General features: G+C 42.4%; 1 protein-coding gene across 1 annotated transcript in view; it reads left to right on the top strand.

The window, feature by feature from the left end:
- The window catches only part of ncanb (neurocan b), a 90,318-nt gene that overhangs the window by 14,528 nt on the left and 56,371 nt on the right, over positions 1–19,419 (top strand). Inside the window, exons 4-8 of the mRNA XM_028403838.1 lie at positions 659–833; positions 2,705–2,832; positions 5,419–5,712; positions 6,623–7,465; positions 11,100–12,269. Of these exons, the coding sequence (XP_028259639.1) occupies positions 659–833; positions 2,705–2,832; positions 5,419–5,712; positions 6,623–7,465; positions 11,100–12,269 (2,610 nt within the window). The remainder of the gene's footprint in view (positions 1–658; positions 834–2,704; positions 2,833–5,418; positions 5,713–6,622; positions 7,466–11,099; positions 12,270–19,419) is intronic.

Genomic DNA, 19,419 nt, shown 5'->3' with positions numbered 1-19,419 from the left:
AATGGCAGGAAAAAGGGTGAGAGGTGAGGGGAGCGTTGGATGGACATCTTTGAAGCAGTTACATTCCAGTTTAAGTGAAGGCTGTGCTCCTTTCTCATCTGGTTCTGCTTCATTTTTTTTAATGTTCCTTTTTTGCTGTCCTGTCTACCTCTCACCTTCTTTCTCTGTCACCGAGCTTCAAAATACGCATACACTTGAAAACGGTCTCTGTGTTTCTTTTGTTTGCCTTCTTTGTCATTTCATCATGAGTGCAGAGGCAGGCGGAGTGCAGCACAGTGACACTGTGTGTGTACTTAAAGCAGTAAAATAAACATCAGCACTGTTGTCATACACTGTATCCAAGGGCAACATGTCTTTTTTCTAATGATAATCCAGCTATCTACCTGATGCAAATGAGACTCACGTGCACAGGTTGCTGAACCTGAATGTTGGAGCTTCGTCCTGCACAGATGGAGCAATGTCGGTACATGATGAGGATGTCTAGAGGGCTTTGTGTTTTTGTGCCCGTAAGCCTGTACGTGCTCATGCTGTGATGGTTCAATGTTCCATCTTGTAAATACTTCTGTGGTTTAAGGGTTGCAGGTCATATATTCAGATGTTTCTTTTCTGCAACATTCTGTCTGCTTGTTATCTCATTCTCCATCTGTCTTTTTTCCAGGTGTGGTTTTTCACTACCGGGCCCCTCATGACCGCTATGCCCTGTCCTTCGCTGATGCCAAGAGGGTGTGCGTGGAGAACTCGGCGGCCATTGCAATGCCAGGTCAGCTGCAGGCTACCTTCGCCGATGGTTATGACAACTGCGATGCTGGCTGGCTGTCCGACCAGACTGTCCGGTAAGGCTTTTTACAATACGAAAAACAGTATTATGTTCTTAGGAGGACACTGATGCTATCATCATTGTTACAATCTCTAAATAGGAGTAAAGGCCATCCTCAAGGGTGATATTTCAACAAAGAATTATGTATGAGGAAGAAGACAAAACAGTGCAAACAAAGACTAATCAGCCCTGTGGTAGAAGTTGTCATGGTGATGCATAAAGTATAGAAGTGTTATAGAAGCTATGATGCGGCTGGAGAAAGTCTCCATCATGACATTATTGTTGACGGCTAAGAACATTGCTTTATAAATAGACACTGACTATCACGTACGCTGCGGCTGAATCTGAATGTCAGAGAATAAATAATAATGAGCTGAATTAGGCTCCGAATAACAAGGTTTGTCGATTCAGGCTGAATCTATCAAAGCATTATCTCAGCCTAATATCACTGATGATTTATCTGATGATCTGACAAATAATAATCATAAACATCTGAAAATCTGAAAACATCTAAAAATAGAGATGGTAATGAACGAATGAGGTATGTTTTAAACCTTTTTGGAGTTTATCTAAATATAAAACATAATTGGACCTAATTGTTTGTTTGTACACTGGAAAGGTATTTTACTAAATCTGTCCCCTCTGAGCTGCCTGTCTGTCAGGTGATTGTGCTTGAGCTTCCACCACCTTCCATTAAGTCCATCTTAAAATTACCAGTCAGTGCCCGCTTTTTAACAGCATATAGATTTTAATTTTAAATCACTGTTGCTCTAGTAAGCAAGCAGATTGTTTTTTTTTGTTACAACCTTCCCGCGGCACAGCTTCCTCTCCCATTTCTTTGTCTCCCTTCCATCCTCCTTTTGTTTTCACTCGGGAGTTATCTAATTGGTCCAGATCCTGGAGGCTCTGACTGCACATCAGCCAGGAGGAAAGTGTCCAATTAATACTCAGGGAAAAAAATGTAAAAAAAATCAGACATCAGCTGCCGTTTCATCAGGCACCAAGCAGAAAGACTGTGGCTGAGGCCAGAACCACTACAAGGCTTAGTTCCCTTGTTATGCTCTGATGAAAATAGGTTGCTATATAACAAGAGCACTGCAGATTTGTAGTTATGTGCAGGCGTCTTTTGCATGCATATTTGATTGTGTGAGAGTTTTCCAAGTGTTTCCCGAGTCCCTGTATGCCCAGTGTAATCTTTTAATCAGCGTCTTTGCATGTGCCCTGGTGCTGCTGGAATCAATGTTCTTGTGGAATAATTGCTCAGTTGGAGCCTAAATATAGATTGCTGCTTTCTCAGCCCCATAGGCATGACAAGCCACTGAAGGGATTCCTGATTCTTTTTACCTCACCTTGATTTCTTAGCTCCACCTCTTTTTCTGTCTTCCTAAAAAGCTTTAGTGTTACTGCTCTTCTTCTATTGCCAGAGCATTAAACACAGTTTGCAATACTTTGAAGTAAATGGTTGGGTAATTATGCTGTGACTCTCACTAAAGGGGCAGAACAATTAAAGAGTGTTTGCATCAAAGTGCTTTCCAGTTATTATCTTTACGCTGTTGTGGCATTTGTAACCATATTTATTACTTTGGCATTCAAGCCAGTTCCAGAGGGGGCAATATCTGTATGTTTATTTTTTGGTTGTCTTTGGAAGTATATTTTGGTTATCTCTGAGAGGAAGATATGTTTAAACTTCTTTTCAGGGCAGGCAATGATAAAAGTGTAGTTCACTTTTCATCTTATTTTGTATGCGTGTGAACACAGATTCCTCCCAGGGGAGCCAAGTCTGTCTCTGCGGCTCCTTTTTTTTATGGCCAACCTATATTAATCTTGCTCTCCCCTCTTCCCTTACTCTCTACATCTTTGTCTCTGTCTCTTTGGTTTCCTCTGCAGGTATCCCATTCAGTCTCCTCGGCCCGGTTGCTATGGTGATCGCGAGGACTCACCCGGAGTCCGTAACTACGGCAATAGGTCCCCTGATGAGCTGTTTGATGTCTACTGCTTTGCTAAGCAGCTTCAAGGTAGGAGTCACAGGCTTCGACCATAAATTTAGGTTTAGTCATGCATGGTTCTCAAAATCTGTGAGGGTGCAGCGTGAGGAGTCAGACCAAGACCTAATACACTGAAAGAAGGTTCAGGAAAGGGAGGAGAGGTGAGAGAGAGGAAACGGCAGTACTGAGCACAGCTGTCATGTTTATGTTTCCTGTAAGAATAAGCCAAGTAGGTCAGTAGTACTATTCCAAAACTTGACTTTTTTGGCATGTACAGTGGCAGGTGGCGCAAACATGTGCAACAGGTTGAGAAAATTCCCACTTTGTCTGCTTATGTCTGCTCTCTTTATAGATGATTCAAGCAAGTAAGCAACTTTGCATCCTTCTTCCACCTATAATGTGTTAAATATTGAGGTATAAAACTATTAGTACGAAGTAATAAATGCTGTGGACACATTCCTACAGTCTGCTTAGTATTTCTGGCTAACTAGTTTTATAGATGCTGCAGTAACCCAACACAAGGTTACGTGGCACGTTATGTAATTTCATGAACAGTGTCTTTACATGAATTATCAAATGCAAGTGTGCTGCTGAGCCTCTTATCTCAGTTTGTGGCATGGCACCATATCAGATGTGTATGTAACTGTCACAGGAATGTTTAAAGTTAGAGTACCTTAAAAAAAAAATATATATATATATATAACTGTGTACATCTGTTTAAATGACACTGATTCCTTTTAATGTGTCAGTGGGACCTTTTTTGTGTGCATATGTCGTAGCTGCTTGTTTTGTGTCATTAATGATATAATTCTATCTTACTGACATCATCTTAATGGGGTTGTTGCACTGGTTAAACACCGAGAAGAATATGGAAATAAATCAAGTGTCATAGATTTATAGGGGTAATAACAACAAAACGTAGTAAACTGGGAGAGAGTCTTTAATAACTGGGGAAGTGAAGCTTTTGGTTGTCATTCTCCAGTCCTTATTTATCCTCTCCAGATATTTGACCATTGTGCACACAAGCAATACAATCTAGTCAAATACACTGGTTATTTAAATGCAGCAGCTGCCTTAGCAACAATTCGCTAACTCAACTAACATATGCTGTTACACAGCTTGTTGTGCTGTTCCCTCCCTCTTGTTTGTGTCGTTCACCTCCATAAATTTGGAGGGCAACGTTATTAAAGGAGCACTGATGGGATAGGTGTATTTGTTCTGCTCTTGAATTCAACAGGAATGGCTCACTCGAGCTATACACTGTTGTACAGTTGATCACTCTTTTGTCACCACATTGTTCACAAAAAGCTACTCTTACTTCTACCACTGGCATCCAGCTAGAGGGTCCAGAGAGCCTATTAGTCCTCTAGGGAGGAGTAATTACTATCAGCCCCTGTCCCCTACTGTGCTCGGCTTGGTGTTTTCTTCACATGTATTGACGGACTTGGTGCTTAACCTAAACAGCAAATATCAACAATGTAAACAAACAGTATATTAAACATGCACATTGCAATCAATTCCATGTGTGCTGCAATGATTTTGTTTGCAACACTTGTTAATGTTCAGCTCTTGCATTCCTAGTTCCTAGAGCTAATTATTAGATAATATGAATACCCTGTATGGAAGTGACTCAGCTCAGACTCAGCTGCTGGTTTCTTCAATTGTATAAAACCAGCTAAGGTTAGTTACCTAATAAACTGTACCACAGGTATACCTTGTAAATTATGTATGCACCTACATTTAATTTGATTTGCACATAAGTGGCTATAACTGGCTAAAATAATTTTTGCTGTTTCTCTTTTTTATAAATCTACATTTAGCACCTTTTCACCATCCTCGAGATATATATTTCAGGCATTCTCTAGTATCTCTTCTAATACTAGATCACTCCTTTCTCTGCTGCATCTTGCTTTGCCCTTCTTCTCTGTTCAATAAAATAGAACCAGCACTGGATCCTGATATCAAAACCTGTTTGTCTGTTCTCCGCTCCACATCCACGCTGTCCACCCCAGCAGCTCATATATTTTTCATCACACCCTGAATAGCCAGTGGATCATCTGATCATATAATTTTATTTGTGCGTTACAGACAAAGCTCGCAATCTCGCTTGCCAAAGACGTATTTTTACATCATTATTTTATCAACAGCACAATTCTCTAGGCTTTGCTTTCTTCTCTTTCATTCAGTCTCTGTGCTTTTTTTTTCTTAGATGCCTTTTTGCAACTGCTTTGAATAAAAAGAACTTTATATAATCTGTACCTACTGATGTTTTTTTTTATTGTAGGCAAAAATGTTGTGCCTTTTCATGCATTACAAGGAAACCTTTTTTTCATCTCTTTACTTCAAGTCCTCACCTCTTATTTTCTTTTACTAAGTTGACAGGAAAAAAAGTGGCAACAACTCAAAGCCTTTAAAGTGCCTTCAAAGAAAAACGCCAACACATGCACACAAGAAACCGATACACACTCATGTATACATCGCTTGTACAATCAAACAAACTGTAAAACCAACTCTTGCTAAAAACCTATAGTTGGAATCTATCTGAATATTATTGATCTTTGTCTGAAGGCTAAAATTCCACGGCTCTGTAACCCTCCTTATGTCTCTGCCTTCCAGGTGAAGTCTTTCACTCCACGGTGCCAGAGAAGCTGAGCCTTGCTACTGCCTCAACCCATTGCCATTCCCTGGGAGCACAGCTGGCAACTGTTGGGCAACTCTACCTGGCCTGGCAAGCCGGTCTGGACCAGTGTGATCCTGGCTGGCTGGCTGACGGCAGCGTCCGCTACCCCATCAATGTCCCACGGAAGAACTGCGGTGGGGATGAGCCCGGGGTGCGGACTGTCTACAACAACCCCAACCGCACTGGGTTCCCTGACACCACAGCCCTGTTCGATGCCTACTGCTACAGAGGTATTGAGAGCTCTGTAATGATGAAGCGAATGCAGCATCATTGTGGTAATTGCCATGGCAACAAGAATAGGGTCTGGGGGCTTGCTTTCCTTTGTGATTTCTAATTAGCATGAGATGTTTGTGTCACACATGAAGGAGCTGCAAAAAGATTGTGTGACATTTGTGTCCCCTCTGGATTTTAAGTGCTTGTATGTTGTGTGAAGTGAAGCTTGAGTGAGAGAATGTAATGAGATATAAAAAGAGTGAGAGCTCGAGTACAGGACATCCAGCTGGGGTTTGCAGTGTTTGACCTTGTCCTTTATCAGGTGCTAACTGACAACGCAACAAGTTATTCACATTGAATTGACTTTACCCATAATTCTGTTCAGATATTGTGAAGTTGATCTTAATTAAAAAAAAAGTTGGTCTTAATTCTGTTTTTCAGCCTTGCACTGATTGCAGCAGACTGTGGACTAATATTTGAAAATTATAGTTCCACAGATAGGACCAAAAAAATAGACATTTTCATCTTTCAGAATGTCAGCACATGAAAACATCACTGAAGTGAAACATCTGCATAACCCAATCATTTTGAATAAACAAGAACAGCATGAGAGCAGAGCAGCAGTGAATCTGTCAAAACAAACAGCCGAAAGATGGACCTCCTCATTGTTTTATGCACATTTACATTAATATTTAACACAAATAGTGTCTTTCAGATTGCTAAAAGTAGATGCAAATGGTAATATGTTTTGTTTATTAACATACATTTGGTCTATCTGAGTAATATTGTTGGTGCAGCATCATTAATATTGCATGAACACTGTGACTTGATTGGGGTTTGTATTAAAAAATTTTTTTTGATTTGCTGTTGTGTTGAGCAGCTGTAGCTGAAGCAGGTCCAGTAAAATGTGGCTCTTGTGTGTTGCAGCCCATCAGCCAGCAGGGGTCCAAGCTGTAGAGGCACAGGCTTTGTACCAGACGGCTAACCCAGCAGCAGAGGCCATGTCCTTAGTCACTGAAGCCCAGCGTAGTGCCCCTTTTTCCAAGACTTCCACCTGGACTGGCCTGGTCAACTTGGACAAAGCAGGAGTTCCCTCCATTGCTGGAATCAACAACTCATCTGAGATCTCTGAAGAGCATGTAGTCATTCACTTAAGGCCAGAGGAGGGATGGGGTGAAAGGCCAGATGGAACCAACCAGCCTAGTCAGCACAGCCCAAACAGAAGCAATACTTTGGGCCTTTCAGATCTTGAAGGCCTGGAGAGCCATGGAGGTTCTGCCCATGAGGAAGAAGATGGAAGCTTCTTTGAATCTGACACACCACCGTTATCTTCTTCCACCCTACAACCTCAGACCAGTAATAGTATTCTGGCAGATTTTGTCACCACTTTAATGAGGCCCTTTAAGTACTGGACTGGCGGTAAAGAAGGCGAAGAGAAAGAGAAGGAACCCACAGTGCCTGAAGAGAGAGCAGGAGAGAACCAGATGCAGGGAGAAGCACCTGGAAGAAACCTGAGTTTACCAAAACCCAACGGAAACAAAGGCAGCATGGACAACGCCATTATGGAGCACAGAAGTGGAACTTCATCCTTCAGGGGTCCAACTATTGGGGTGGAGAGTCTAGAGGAAGGTCTGTCCGAACAGGAAAAAGAAGTCATGCCTCTGATTCGATTAGTGCCTGCAGCTGTCCAAAACACAGAGCCAAGCAACACCAGCCCACATCCCAAGGAAGGAGTCCACAGCACCTTCACCCCTCACACAACTGTTAAAGGTATGAGCTCAGTTGTCTGTGTGTTCAAGACTCATCTTCACCCTTTAAAACAAATAACTCCATGCAGAATTAAAACTAAAATGTGGCTAAATTAAAGCTGGTTGGTTTCAGATGGAGGGATGGTGCATAAATGTTGCTGGTAAATGTAGGATCTGTTTATGTCATGGTTTTTAAACAGTCTCTGCCTCTCCATCCCACTCTGCCGCCATCTCCCCTGAGTACGCCGTAATGTATTCCTCCGCAGGGCAATTTGAAGTATCGCTGTAAATTTAATTAAAATGTAATTGCAAACAAACAAAAGGAGCATACCGTATACAGTAATACAAAAATGTTGAGAGTGGAGACTGCTCTGCCTTCATTCGCATTTTTATTGACAGAGCTTTGTTTACAGTACAGGCTGTCAGAAAGAGTCACAGTTAAGCCTGATTTTTTCTTCATTAGTTTTAAAAGGTTTATATGCATTTGTTTAAAACAAAGCGGACCTGCATCCTGAGTTACAGCTTATTTTTGGGAGTCAAGGATGTATTAGAGAATGTGATTAAATGTAGAGAATAAATGAAAAAGATGAGAGAAGCAGTGTCTGTGCTAAGACATGTAGAGATCAAATGTGTGTTCTGCATGTGTAAGTTCTGAAAAAACCTGAAGGCTCCATTAGACATTTGACATCCAAAGTGGAGTGAATTACCCTCGGGAATGAAGCAGCACAGTAAACCCAAGGATAGAAAAGGTCGAAAGGTCATCATTTTCAACTCGCATTATTTTAGAATCACTTTGTCCAGTTTATAACTGCAGGTGAAATAGTCGACTACAGATCCGGAGAACAGCGCGACACTGGAAGATTGCTGCTCCAATATCTGCCGGAGCAGGGCATCTACAGTAATGTCAAATTACAGCTCCGTTGACCACAGCCTTAGGTTGAAGGAGGCAGCTTCTCCCTTAATGGCCACCACAAATAACCCAGCTAGAAGAGGAGGATACAAAGTAAGACAAACGCTCTCACACAGACAGCTAGAAGAATGATTCAATAAAGGTGTTAGGCTTTTCTCACCTAGCAATTGCACGCTTTATTAATATAAATACTCACTGCTGTGCTACCTGAAATCCCATAGCAACCCAATCCCAAAGTATTAATGAAAATCCAAGCTTTAGTCCACATGCATTATTCACAGCCTTATCCAATTAACGGGGAGGTTGGGCTGCTCTGCCGCTCACTCCAACCTCCATCTATGTCTCTGCCAATTAGGCCCTGGCTCTCTGAAGGTAGGCAGTAATGATCGCTACAGCAAGGCTGAGCAACACAGGAGGGGCATGAGTTGTGAATGGAGGAAGAAGGCTGAGGTGAAGTCATTTCTTTCTTTAATGCCGCCGTGATGGAAAGCTGCCCGACTGATGTTGCTTCTTAAACTAGCATCAGTGCATTGAATTAACTCTGTTATTGCGCACCACAGGCCATCCCTTAGATCTCAACATTCCTCAGCGATTGATGGTGCCATGTTGCCTCTTTGATTGAGAGGGGTGCAGCTTTGCTCTGCAGACAGTACATCCAGGGAGGATTAGAATTTGAATATGGAATCAAATTATTTTGCAAATTTGAAAAAGGTCTCTGAATGCAGAGTGATAATTTCCTCTGAAAATCAAAACATGTTATTCAATAAAGTGTTATTTTCTCAAGCTCCTAATGGAGAGAACTGCCTCCAACAGATGTAGAATTTGAATAAGCTCTCCACTGTCTCAGAAGATACACACTTGCTTCACACCAGTCAGCCTCAGAGACAGAATTTATGTGGTAGAAGACAGCAGGGCCTGAGTGCCGACACTGGGTTTAGATGCTCCTGTCAGGATTCACATGACCATGCAATAACTTCTCCTCTGTCTTATTCATTAGATGCCACATCTGTAGATGTGATGAGGTGACATAGGTGCCATCCGTCGTGCTCTCATCTTCAGGCTCCTCTCACAATTTAATATCATGTCTGCCTGACTCAAGGGTTTTCTCAAGCCATTTACTTCAGTAAAGTGGAGTCAACACAGCAGAACGTCTTTTAGTGGAAGCACACAATTACTGTCTGATTGAGGGTTGTTATAAGTTTGTTTGGCTACATTGCTGCTTTGAGTTGTCTCCACCAAGCCACCACACCCCACCTCTAACCACCACCAGCAGCAGAGCTGAACTTTAACTGTGCTCTAAATAGCTCCATGAAATCACCCAAACCTATGCCTAATTGTCTCATTTTATTTATTACATGGGTCATTACATAGATGATCAAGCCAGATTAATGTGTTTAATTATTCTCACTTCCATCAGTGTGTTGTAAAAGTATGTAATTAGCTATTTGGATTATTAATAGGACAATTACGCCGAGCTACATAGCTCTTATGGAAATGAAGCTAAGACTCGTAAACCTCACTTAGGCATAAGGCAACAGTGAGTGCTCTAAATAATTTACATATATGTTAATATTTTATGCATGAACATATTTGTGTATGTTCTCCCTCTTGCAGTTATTTGTTATGCTGTGTAGCTTGTACTCTCTGGCCACAGAACTGAGGACATTCTAGCTAAGCAGAGTGATGATAAGGATAGCTGGGTTTCTCAGTAACATGGGTGCAGTGCTGCACTAATAGAAATAACCACACCAACCATGAGTCACACATGCAGACAGAATGAATTATTGATGGTGTAGACAGAGTCTGGTTTAAGGCCGTAAGCTGACAGTGCTACAGTGCTACAGTGCACCACTTCATCTAAATAAACAGATCTAGACGGAGTTCGTTGTAGAGCCAGTCATTTACTTATCGTGTTCCAAGTGCTCCTGCGTTTTTCCACATGGCTTCTCTCACCGCAGGCAAGAGTATTCCAGTAGGAGGTTGTTTTGGGTAAAAGAATCCACAAGGGGCAAGAAAACAGGGACAGGGAAGAGGAGTGTGAAATTGCATTTGAATACATCCTCCCATCCTTTTGGTGTGTGTTTATCTCTGGGCATGTGTGCAAATGTGTGCTCACCCTTCCACATGGGGGGGGCCTCTGTGTTTTTTTTCTACAAACTCCAGTCATTTTTGCAGCTGCACTGATCAGCTCCACTGGTGAGGAAAGAAATCCGAAACATTCAGCTTACTGGTTTTTCTCCAAAATAAAAAGTTTGGCTGCGTACCAGCAACACACGTACAGATGAAGTAACACTCTGTTTATATCATATTTAGATATGCAAACCTTGCAGTGATCTGGGATGGTGTCACTGATTCCAATATTAATTATTTATCATAAGAAATGTTATGTTTGTTTTTGCTCTGGATCTTCTTATTAACATGAGTGGGCTTAATTAGAAAAAAAATTTGCTTATGCTAGGTAATCAAATTAAATAATTAAATAATTACATTAAATTCCTGAGACAGCAGTTCCTGACTTATAACACTGCTAATGTCACACCATGTGTCACACCACTGGTCACAGTGGAGTCGTACACTGTTCTAATACAGTGTCATCATTCCATTTTAGTATTGTATGCTTTTGGACTTGTGTAAGCCAGGCTTTACATTTTAATTGCTAATTCTACATCCATAAAATTAAATCCACTTCATCCCCTGATGATGGCATTGTATTAATTAGTCTGTTCTGTGTTCTTGCTCCCTATAGAATTCCCTGCATCCGGTCTCATTCCGAGATTACCACCCAGTGAACATGTCAGCATATCTGGTCCTCAGGGTCCCAGACAGGACGGTGCCTTTGCTGCCGCCCCCAGCAGCCACTTTCAGTGGGCTGTCAAGTCTATGCGTGTTCCCAAAGTAGCCCCCCGTGGAAATGCAGCCTATGTGGGTAAACATCCTACCTGGGAGCCAATGGAAGCCAAAGCAGGGCCGCTTGAGGTAATGACGCTGCCTACTTCTCTTCGCCAGGACAACCCAGAAAACTATTCAGGTGAAGGTAAAGACCAGGATGCAGAGGGTGCTAATACTGCAGCTGCCAAAAGTGCATCAGGGGAGGAGAAGGACACAGAGGGGAGTGGAGAGGGCAGCAACTTTCCTGGTGGTTTTGGATTTAAAGTCAACAAACTGACTACTGACACAGAATCATCACACAGCCAGAGTGATTTTGTCACCGTGGCTGAGTACACCACTTTGTCCCAGTGGCAGCTGGTGCAGCAACCCACCACTCCACCTCAGGGCTCCAAGGAGGCAGACACAGCAGAGGAGGCCAGAGGAGAGATCCTCTACTCCCGCCGGCCTACTGACAATCTGTCTTCAGCCCCCTCACCCAGAGGGGAAGGCGGCTCAAGTTCTAGTTTCAGTCCAGTTTTTAAGAAGCAGAGCAAAGCCACAAGCGGGAACGAGGTTCTGACAACCACACAAGAAGCTCTGATAGAGGTGCTGACAACTTCTGAGGTGACCACGGTGGAGCTTCAGTCCACACAGAGAACTGATCCTGCTGCCAGAGCAACCAGCACAGAGAGTACATCCACCACTGAGAAGCCATCTATTTCCATCTCTTGGGTTCAGGAGGAGCAGGAGAAAACTACAAGCTCACCTGACCTGCAAGGCCGTCTCTCAGCTACTCCAGCACTCAATGAGGAAGTGACTGCCACAGTCATTCACCTGACCACATACACTTCGGGCTCCAACTCTGGCGCCACAGAAATGGAATCCAGATCTGCAGTTTCCGAGTCCTTCATTGTGGGAAGTCGTTGGACCTCTTCCAAAGGCTCAGAGTCAGAGGAACAGAAAACTCCAGTGACGACAGAGAACACAGACACAAAGAACCCGTTTGGCATTCTCATACCCAACTGGGCGTTTGGGCTCATCCCATCAGGTAAGTGAGCTCCATGGTGATCCCAATGAATTACCTTAACTGCCATTATTGTCTTTGTGATTATGAGTGATTGTCTAATCAGCAGCCATTTATTTAATCACGTATGCCGCTTAGTGAGTCAGAAACAGTACGGTAACAGCAGTATTTCAGCATTGCTGCATGCCCTCCATCTGAGTTCAGAGCGTCTCTGTAAAATCCTCTATCTTCCTACTCGGTCTGTCGCTTGTTGTTTCATTCTACACCTCCACTCTGTCCCCTGCACTGACATACATCATGCATTCTTAATCCGGCCTTGTTCTTTCTCTTTGCCTTCACATCCTCTTTGTTTCTTGTCCCTCCCTCCTCCCACGCTTAGCATTGAGACAACTCCAGAAAGCACAGCAGTGCAGTGAGGTGAGATCAGCTAGGTCTTAGTGAAGTAATTAGTGGGTCAGAGTGAGTGCAATTAGGTGAACTAGGGAGAGGCAGAGATCCTAGTCCCCAACAAATCAATGTAGACACAAACTACAAGATGGGACTTGTAATTGACTGCGGTCTCTTCTCCTTTCTCATTTTCTAGTTTCTAGTATCTTCACCCTCCTACACTGCCTTCAACTTTCTGCTCTTGCACTGCATCCTCAAACTTGATGTTAATGGCAAAGTCCCTGTTGTTTGACTCAGGGTTCTCACATTGATTTCTTTTGATAGTTAATGGAGCTGCTACTGTGGCAGAAAGCCACAAAGTAAATGAACATGACAAACACTGTAGTCTGAAGGCCACTAGTTTTTCAACAGTTTTGAGGTTAAATTTGTGGTCCTAACAGCCAAATGTGTGTGCTTAATGTTTCTGTCTAAAAACACTGCAGCTTTTGTTCTGTGTCATAACCACTTGTTCAGCCACGGCTCTGTGTCAATGCTACATTCTGGGTTTTCATAAATATATTTATGAAATGACTTGCCGTCATCCTGCTTGATAATGATCAGGATGACAGCCTGGTTAATTTGCAGACAGTTAGCTCCTTTGATCGTCTGTATGCTGTTTTACAGGTTATTAATTGCTTCAGGTTTTTAGTAGCTGTCCTCTGATTCACTTTATTGTCTGCATTGATTTGCCATTTGCACACTTACTCTAGCAGCACTGACCACTCTCTAAGCAGCATGTGTTCTTTTTTTTTCTGGCTCAGATGGTGTTGTGAAGGCTGTTTAATAAGAGCAGGATATTCTGATAATACTGTGGTTTTTGGTAAAATGCACTGCAATAACAAAAGCTCAGCCCTGGTCTGTCTTGTTTGCTTAAGCTGAAGTGCTGCATTCAATATATTTTCCACCTGTGGAGCATGGCCATGGCGCATTGTGTAATCATTTATTTTGGTGACCATGTAAATACTATGTAGAAACTTTGGTAAATAGAAGTGGGCAGGTGAAGAACATATTCTGTCTTACCTAATGTTATGGTAGCATTTGAAGGAGCACTGATACGTTTGTAGCCTAAGATGAAGGTGACATGGTACACACAGCTATAGGTAGCTTATACAGCAACTTAGCCAACATATAGCTTGCATTTGCAAGTCAACTAGACCTAAAAATGTATTTCATGTTTTGGAAACAGCACTAGTCCAGTCCCCACTACCAAACAGACACCACAGACAAGATTCATGACGTGATATTGAACAAAATGGCGTAATGCAGTAGAGCTGGGAATCGTGGTTGCATGATCGTGTCCATGCAACTGTCCACTCCAAATGATATTATAAGGCATGGATCAAACATATGCCCACACTGCCCACCTGGAGACAAGGCTTAGCTAAATAGAAGAGAGTTACTTTTCACCGTTTTGACAGTGATGACATGTTTTTTTTTTCTTTAATGCAATTTTGTGTGCCTCCAAGGCCATTCAACTAATTGTGTACATATAGAAGAGCACTGTTGAAAGATGTAGGTATTGTAACATAGACTCTAAATTTCAACCTTAGGCCACCAACTTACCAATCGGTCAATCACTTATCGAGAACGATAAAATAAAGTGTCCAGTACATGAGGATGTTTTGTCTTTATCAGTGAGTGAACAGAGAGAGGCCCTGTTCTTGTTGAGTGATTAGAAGCATGAGACCCGTTCCTCAGTGTGACCTTTTGTAGTTGTCAGTTTTTAGTACAGGGAAAATTACAGCAATGGTTGTCTACCCATTACTGCAGAGAGATAGAGACGGAGAGGAGGGAAAGGGCAGGAGGATGGACAGCACTGGGGAGGAAGAATCAGGGGCAGAGAGGTTGAGAGAGAAGGGAAGAGAGGTGAGCGTGTCCTCCAGAACGCTGTGGGTAGGAGTATATAAACCTCTTTAATCAATGATCAGAGACTACACTAACACAGTGCTGTTGGCCCCCAGAGAACACATCAGCGCTCCACTTTCCTGTTTTCCTGCCTTACTCCCCTCATTTTTTTGTGTCTTCACATTTGTGTGCTTCCTTCCAATCATCAGTCATTGTTCGTTATCAGAACAGGCTCAGCCCCTCTGTGTCCTATTTGGCCATATATCGCTGTGATAAGAAACCAGTATATAACACCACATCCAGCTTTTCCAATTCCCCGTTGCTCTGGCCCCCAGCTAAACCCAAACAGATGGGTGGACACACACGCACAAACGCACACATAAAAAAAAAAAATAATATGAAATATATGTGAAGAAGCACCAGCATGCCAAGCTTACTCAGGGTAAACCTCGATAATCCTTCCCACATGTCGCACCATCACATACAAACACACACATCTTAATCCTGCACCACGAACACTGAGGAAGTACACGTTTCAGTCTTTTTCTTTTTTTTAATTACTCATATCTTCATTTCCATATTGCGCAACACTGAACACTGTGTTTGTGAAGTCTACAGAAAAGTTACTAAATTGATTTCCAGTCCAATGCATCCCAGCATTCCATGGAAATTTACCGAATGGTTTAGAGTGCTGGCATCCAGCCCTCTGGGGTGATGAAGCAAGGAGGGTGCATACAGTAATATCGCCTGGCTGTCCAGCCTTTAAATTACCAATGGCAGTCTGATACTCTGGCAAACAGGGGGACAGGATGCCTGTGAGTTATAGTCATGTTGACTAAAGCCTTGTCCCAGGCTCAAGATAGATCAGACCTCTGGCAACATCAATTACATGGCACCCAGCCTCAACCAAATTAGAGTGTTAAATTTGGAGAGAGAAGAGCGAGTAGCTTGATGTGTGTGCGTGTGTGTGTGATTTGGATGGGGGAAGACGGAGATAAATGGGGACAGGGACAGACTGGGTTGGCATATTATCAGTGTGGGTCTGTGGATAGATGTTCAGTTTGTCTGCTGGCTGTTGGAGTCCTTGGATAGGCTCTCTGAAGCAGCAAGAGGGCACATTCTCAATGATGCATATAGAAGCCTATTGATTTCCGTGCCTCGCTCTCTGTGTCTCCCATCTTTTTTTTTTCTTCATGATCCTTTTCTGTCTTTACTTTACTGGCTTTTTTTCACCATTTTCCTCGCTCCCTGTCTCCCTGAGTTTATGTCTTTTATTACTCCTCTGGTCATTGTTATGACTCCCCCTGGCATAATGTTTTGATAGCCTCTTGAACTTCAATGTGATACAGCACACGGCAGTCAATTGCCGTCTAACCGTATCTGTCCCCTGTCCCCTCAGCCTCAGCCGGATCCTCGTCACTGCCTTTAAAAAAAAAGAAAGAGGCACCTCTCTTTAAATCCATCCCTTGCCTAATCTGTCACCCCCTATCTGCTTCTTGTCTCCAAGTTTCTCTTCTTTCTTTTCATGGTGTAATTCCACCATTTTTCCATATCAAACCTTCCTGCTGAATCTAATCCTGTGCTATTGGCTGCCGCTTATTAAATGAATGGGATTTGTTAAAGAACAGCCTTGAGGGACATTTGGTTCTATCGTGGTGTGGGATGAAACAGCGTTATACGGCGCTCTGTGCTGACTGAGCACAGACTCTTTGTATCCTGTTAACCAGGGGAATAACAGAGCAAGCAAACTGTTGAAAATGAGCTTAAATAGACTCTACTGAAGAATCACACTGAGCCCGACTGTTAATAATCAAAATGCATATTAGTTTAAAACCAAATTTAAATCAAGTCCCTAAAGTCTCTGTAAACACCTGTCTGTATTCCTGTCTACTGACTCCAAGGCTGTTAATGACACAAATCAAAGCAATAATAGTCTCATCATTTGCCCTTCACACAAAAGACAAATAAAATTAGTTCCCTCTCATCTTGCTGGCAAAGTTAGGGGCTTTGTATTGTGACAGGAGGCTAACAGCAAGGCCTAGTATTAATATAAATAGTTTGCTTGAGCCTATGGGAACAAGTCAAATCAGCATTATCGAAGTAAGACAGAATACCCTGGCAGGATATTTTTTTTTATGAAAGTATTTTAAATCAAATTCTGAAGTTGGAGAGCTAATATAAAAGCTGTGTAGTGGTAAAGAGCTGAAGGACAGTCCACCTCCACCCACAGGAATGAATAAATTAGACCCCCCATTCTTTAAAAAAAACAATGAAACAAAAATAAAACTTTTTTTGTTGCCTCTTGAATTCAAACACCTCTCACCACAAACATTGCTGTACAAGCTACCCACACAAGCTAATGGTCCAACAGATTTTTAAATAATAGGTGGTATTAGTTTGTCACCCCATGTTGCTTTTAATTTGTTATGTAAGGGCCTTTAAACGGTACCATATTTTCTGGACTATACGTCGAACCGGCCAGAAAATGCATAATGAAGAAGAAAAAACCATTTATAAGTCGCACCAGCGGGCCAACGTAAATCACTACGTTTTTAGCGTAACGTTGCCTCTTAAATTCCTCTTAACTTGAGTGGTACGACTGCAGGGCATTGAGAGTGAGACACATGCATTTCAACAAGTTCTCACGCGGAGAAATGATTAGCTTCACCGCACAGAAAACATCCTGTAAATGAGGAAAGGCAGACTACTGTGCGCTCATATAGCTGTCTGGAATTAGCGACCTATCAACCAATCTGCACGTGCGCGTCACCTATGCTGGGAATGCAAAGTGTGGACAAGCTGGAGGTGGAAGAGAACGGTCAGGAGAGGGACAGAAAAGCTGCTATTCGTATGTAATGGGACGTCAGGATGCAAGGCTAACTAATTGTATATTTTTTCATATATAAGTCGCACCTGAGTATAAGTTGCATACCCAGCCAAAGGATGAAAAAAGTGCGACTTATAGTCTGGAAAATACTGTTATTTTTTTATCCTATATGAAAATGGAGTGTTTCATCATCACACAATTGTAACGGATACAATTATGAATTATGAATTATAATAGATAAAATAGTAATTAAGAAAAGTGTTTTACAGGGTGGCGTGTCCTGCATTTCAGAAGTGTGTAAACACGGCAGCTCATGAGGTCAAGGACTGTGCCTGGAAAAGTAATTTTGTGTGTTTGTAAAATAAATGTACCATCAAGAATTTTGGGTTTAATAATCTTCAGTGGGCCTGGAAAAAAAATTGAACAAGCATTTTTATGGAATCATAAAAATGCTTTATTATCTTTGCTGCCACAACAAAACCTGGTGATTATTCAGCCTCTAGGAGCCAGATCACAGGCTGCTGTACTTTATTTTTCAGATAGTGTGACCCAGAGCTCCCATTATGGCAGATGAATGGCTGGATCTCTTGACTGCTCATCGTAGCAGATCCGCAGCACAATTGAAAACAAGTTTTGTTGTTTTTATGAACATTTTTTCATCTCAGCAGCCCTCTAAAGATCAGAGGGAGACCAAAGTGCATTGTTAACTTCAGCAACACACTAACAACGGATGCTAAGCATCACTTTCCTCTTTCCCCAGGCAACATATGCTTTTTGATTATGTATTTGTTTTGTTATTGCTCAGTTTATGCTTGCATGTGCTTAAAATGCAGCTGTGAGAGTTTTTGTTGTTTTTGTCTTCCATTCAGCTTTCATTAACTTTGCATTTTTGGACTGGAGGTTAACACTAACCAGAGCCAAATATTGGGAACATCCACTCCTCTCGGCTTTTTTGGATTAAACCCGTTCAAACCAACTGACTCAATGAGGAATACTTACACCATAGCCACACAGATGAAACCATTGATTGCTTGTTGGAGCATCCAGACAATAACATTTCCTTATTTTTTATTGTAGTTGTTTTCATTTAGCTGCCTCTCTAAACCAGATAAGAGAGGACCTTTGCCGAGCCATATGTCACCCTATTAAAAACACAGACAGCAATTCACTGAGGAAGTTTCTCTCTCTCTCTCTCTCTCTCTCTCCCTCCCTCTCACTTCCCAATGAATCTCTATCTGTGAGAGTTTGTTGTCAAGAACAGCCGTAGGACCACTGAAGGTGCGTAGACTTTCATTAGGCAAAGAACAACATCACCTGTGTGTGCCACCAACTGTAAACTGATGGGAGGGAAGGATGGAGAAAGAAAGCTTGACAGGGTGCTGTCAGACAGGATATAATCATCTGTGTGCAGTCATTGTGCAGCTGTGTGGAGCAGCTAAGACTAACCTGGTCAGGTTATATAGGAGTTGTGGTTACAATGGGGCATTCAGGCGCATCAGATTAAGCGTCAGGAAGCTGCTTCCTTTTGCTGATAGAATATTTCACTCTTTATCCGTATCTAACAAGTTTGCCCTCGCAGAGGTCAAAGAGAGGAGACGAACTATCAGCCATGGTGCTTTTCAGATCACTTAGCGTGAACATGCAGCTTTTATTAGTTGTGTTAGTGATGTGAAACTGGCCACAAGACTCTGACTGAAGAACAGGGTGGCTCCTAGATTACAAACCTCGTAGCACACCATAGAAGATTTGAATAACAGCATCCTTGAGATGTTGCACTCGCATTTCATTTCCCATTTGCAGTCTGACACACACATATCTGTCAGCAATTCAAGCAGTCACACATGCAGGCACACGTTGTCAAAAATGGAGCCGCCTGCCATCAAGGTTAACAGTGAAATGTATGATTTCAAATTGAGGTATTTTCTAGCTGCAGAGGAGTGGCAGCAGAGAGGATGAGTGCACCCAGCTGGGGTTTTTGAGCTGCCAGATTGCCTGAATAACTTCACTCCCTGTCGCTCTCGCTGCGCTGAAGGCAGAGCGGAGCAGTGGCAGCAGTGTTTGGCTCCCGGCGTCAGT

The sequence above is a fragment of the Parambassis ranga genome, chromosome 4, assembly GCF_900634625.1.
Source record: "Parambassis ranga chromosome 4, fParRan2.1, whole genome shotgun sequence".
In the NCBI taxonomy this organism is placed as follows: Eukaryota; Metazoa; Chordata; class Actinopteri; family Ambassidae; genus Parambassis; species Parambassis ranga.
The sequence above is the reverse complement of the archived record's forward strand: the minus strand, read 5'-3'. Positions and strand labels throughout refer to the sequence as shown.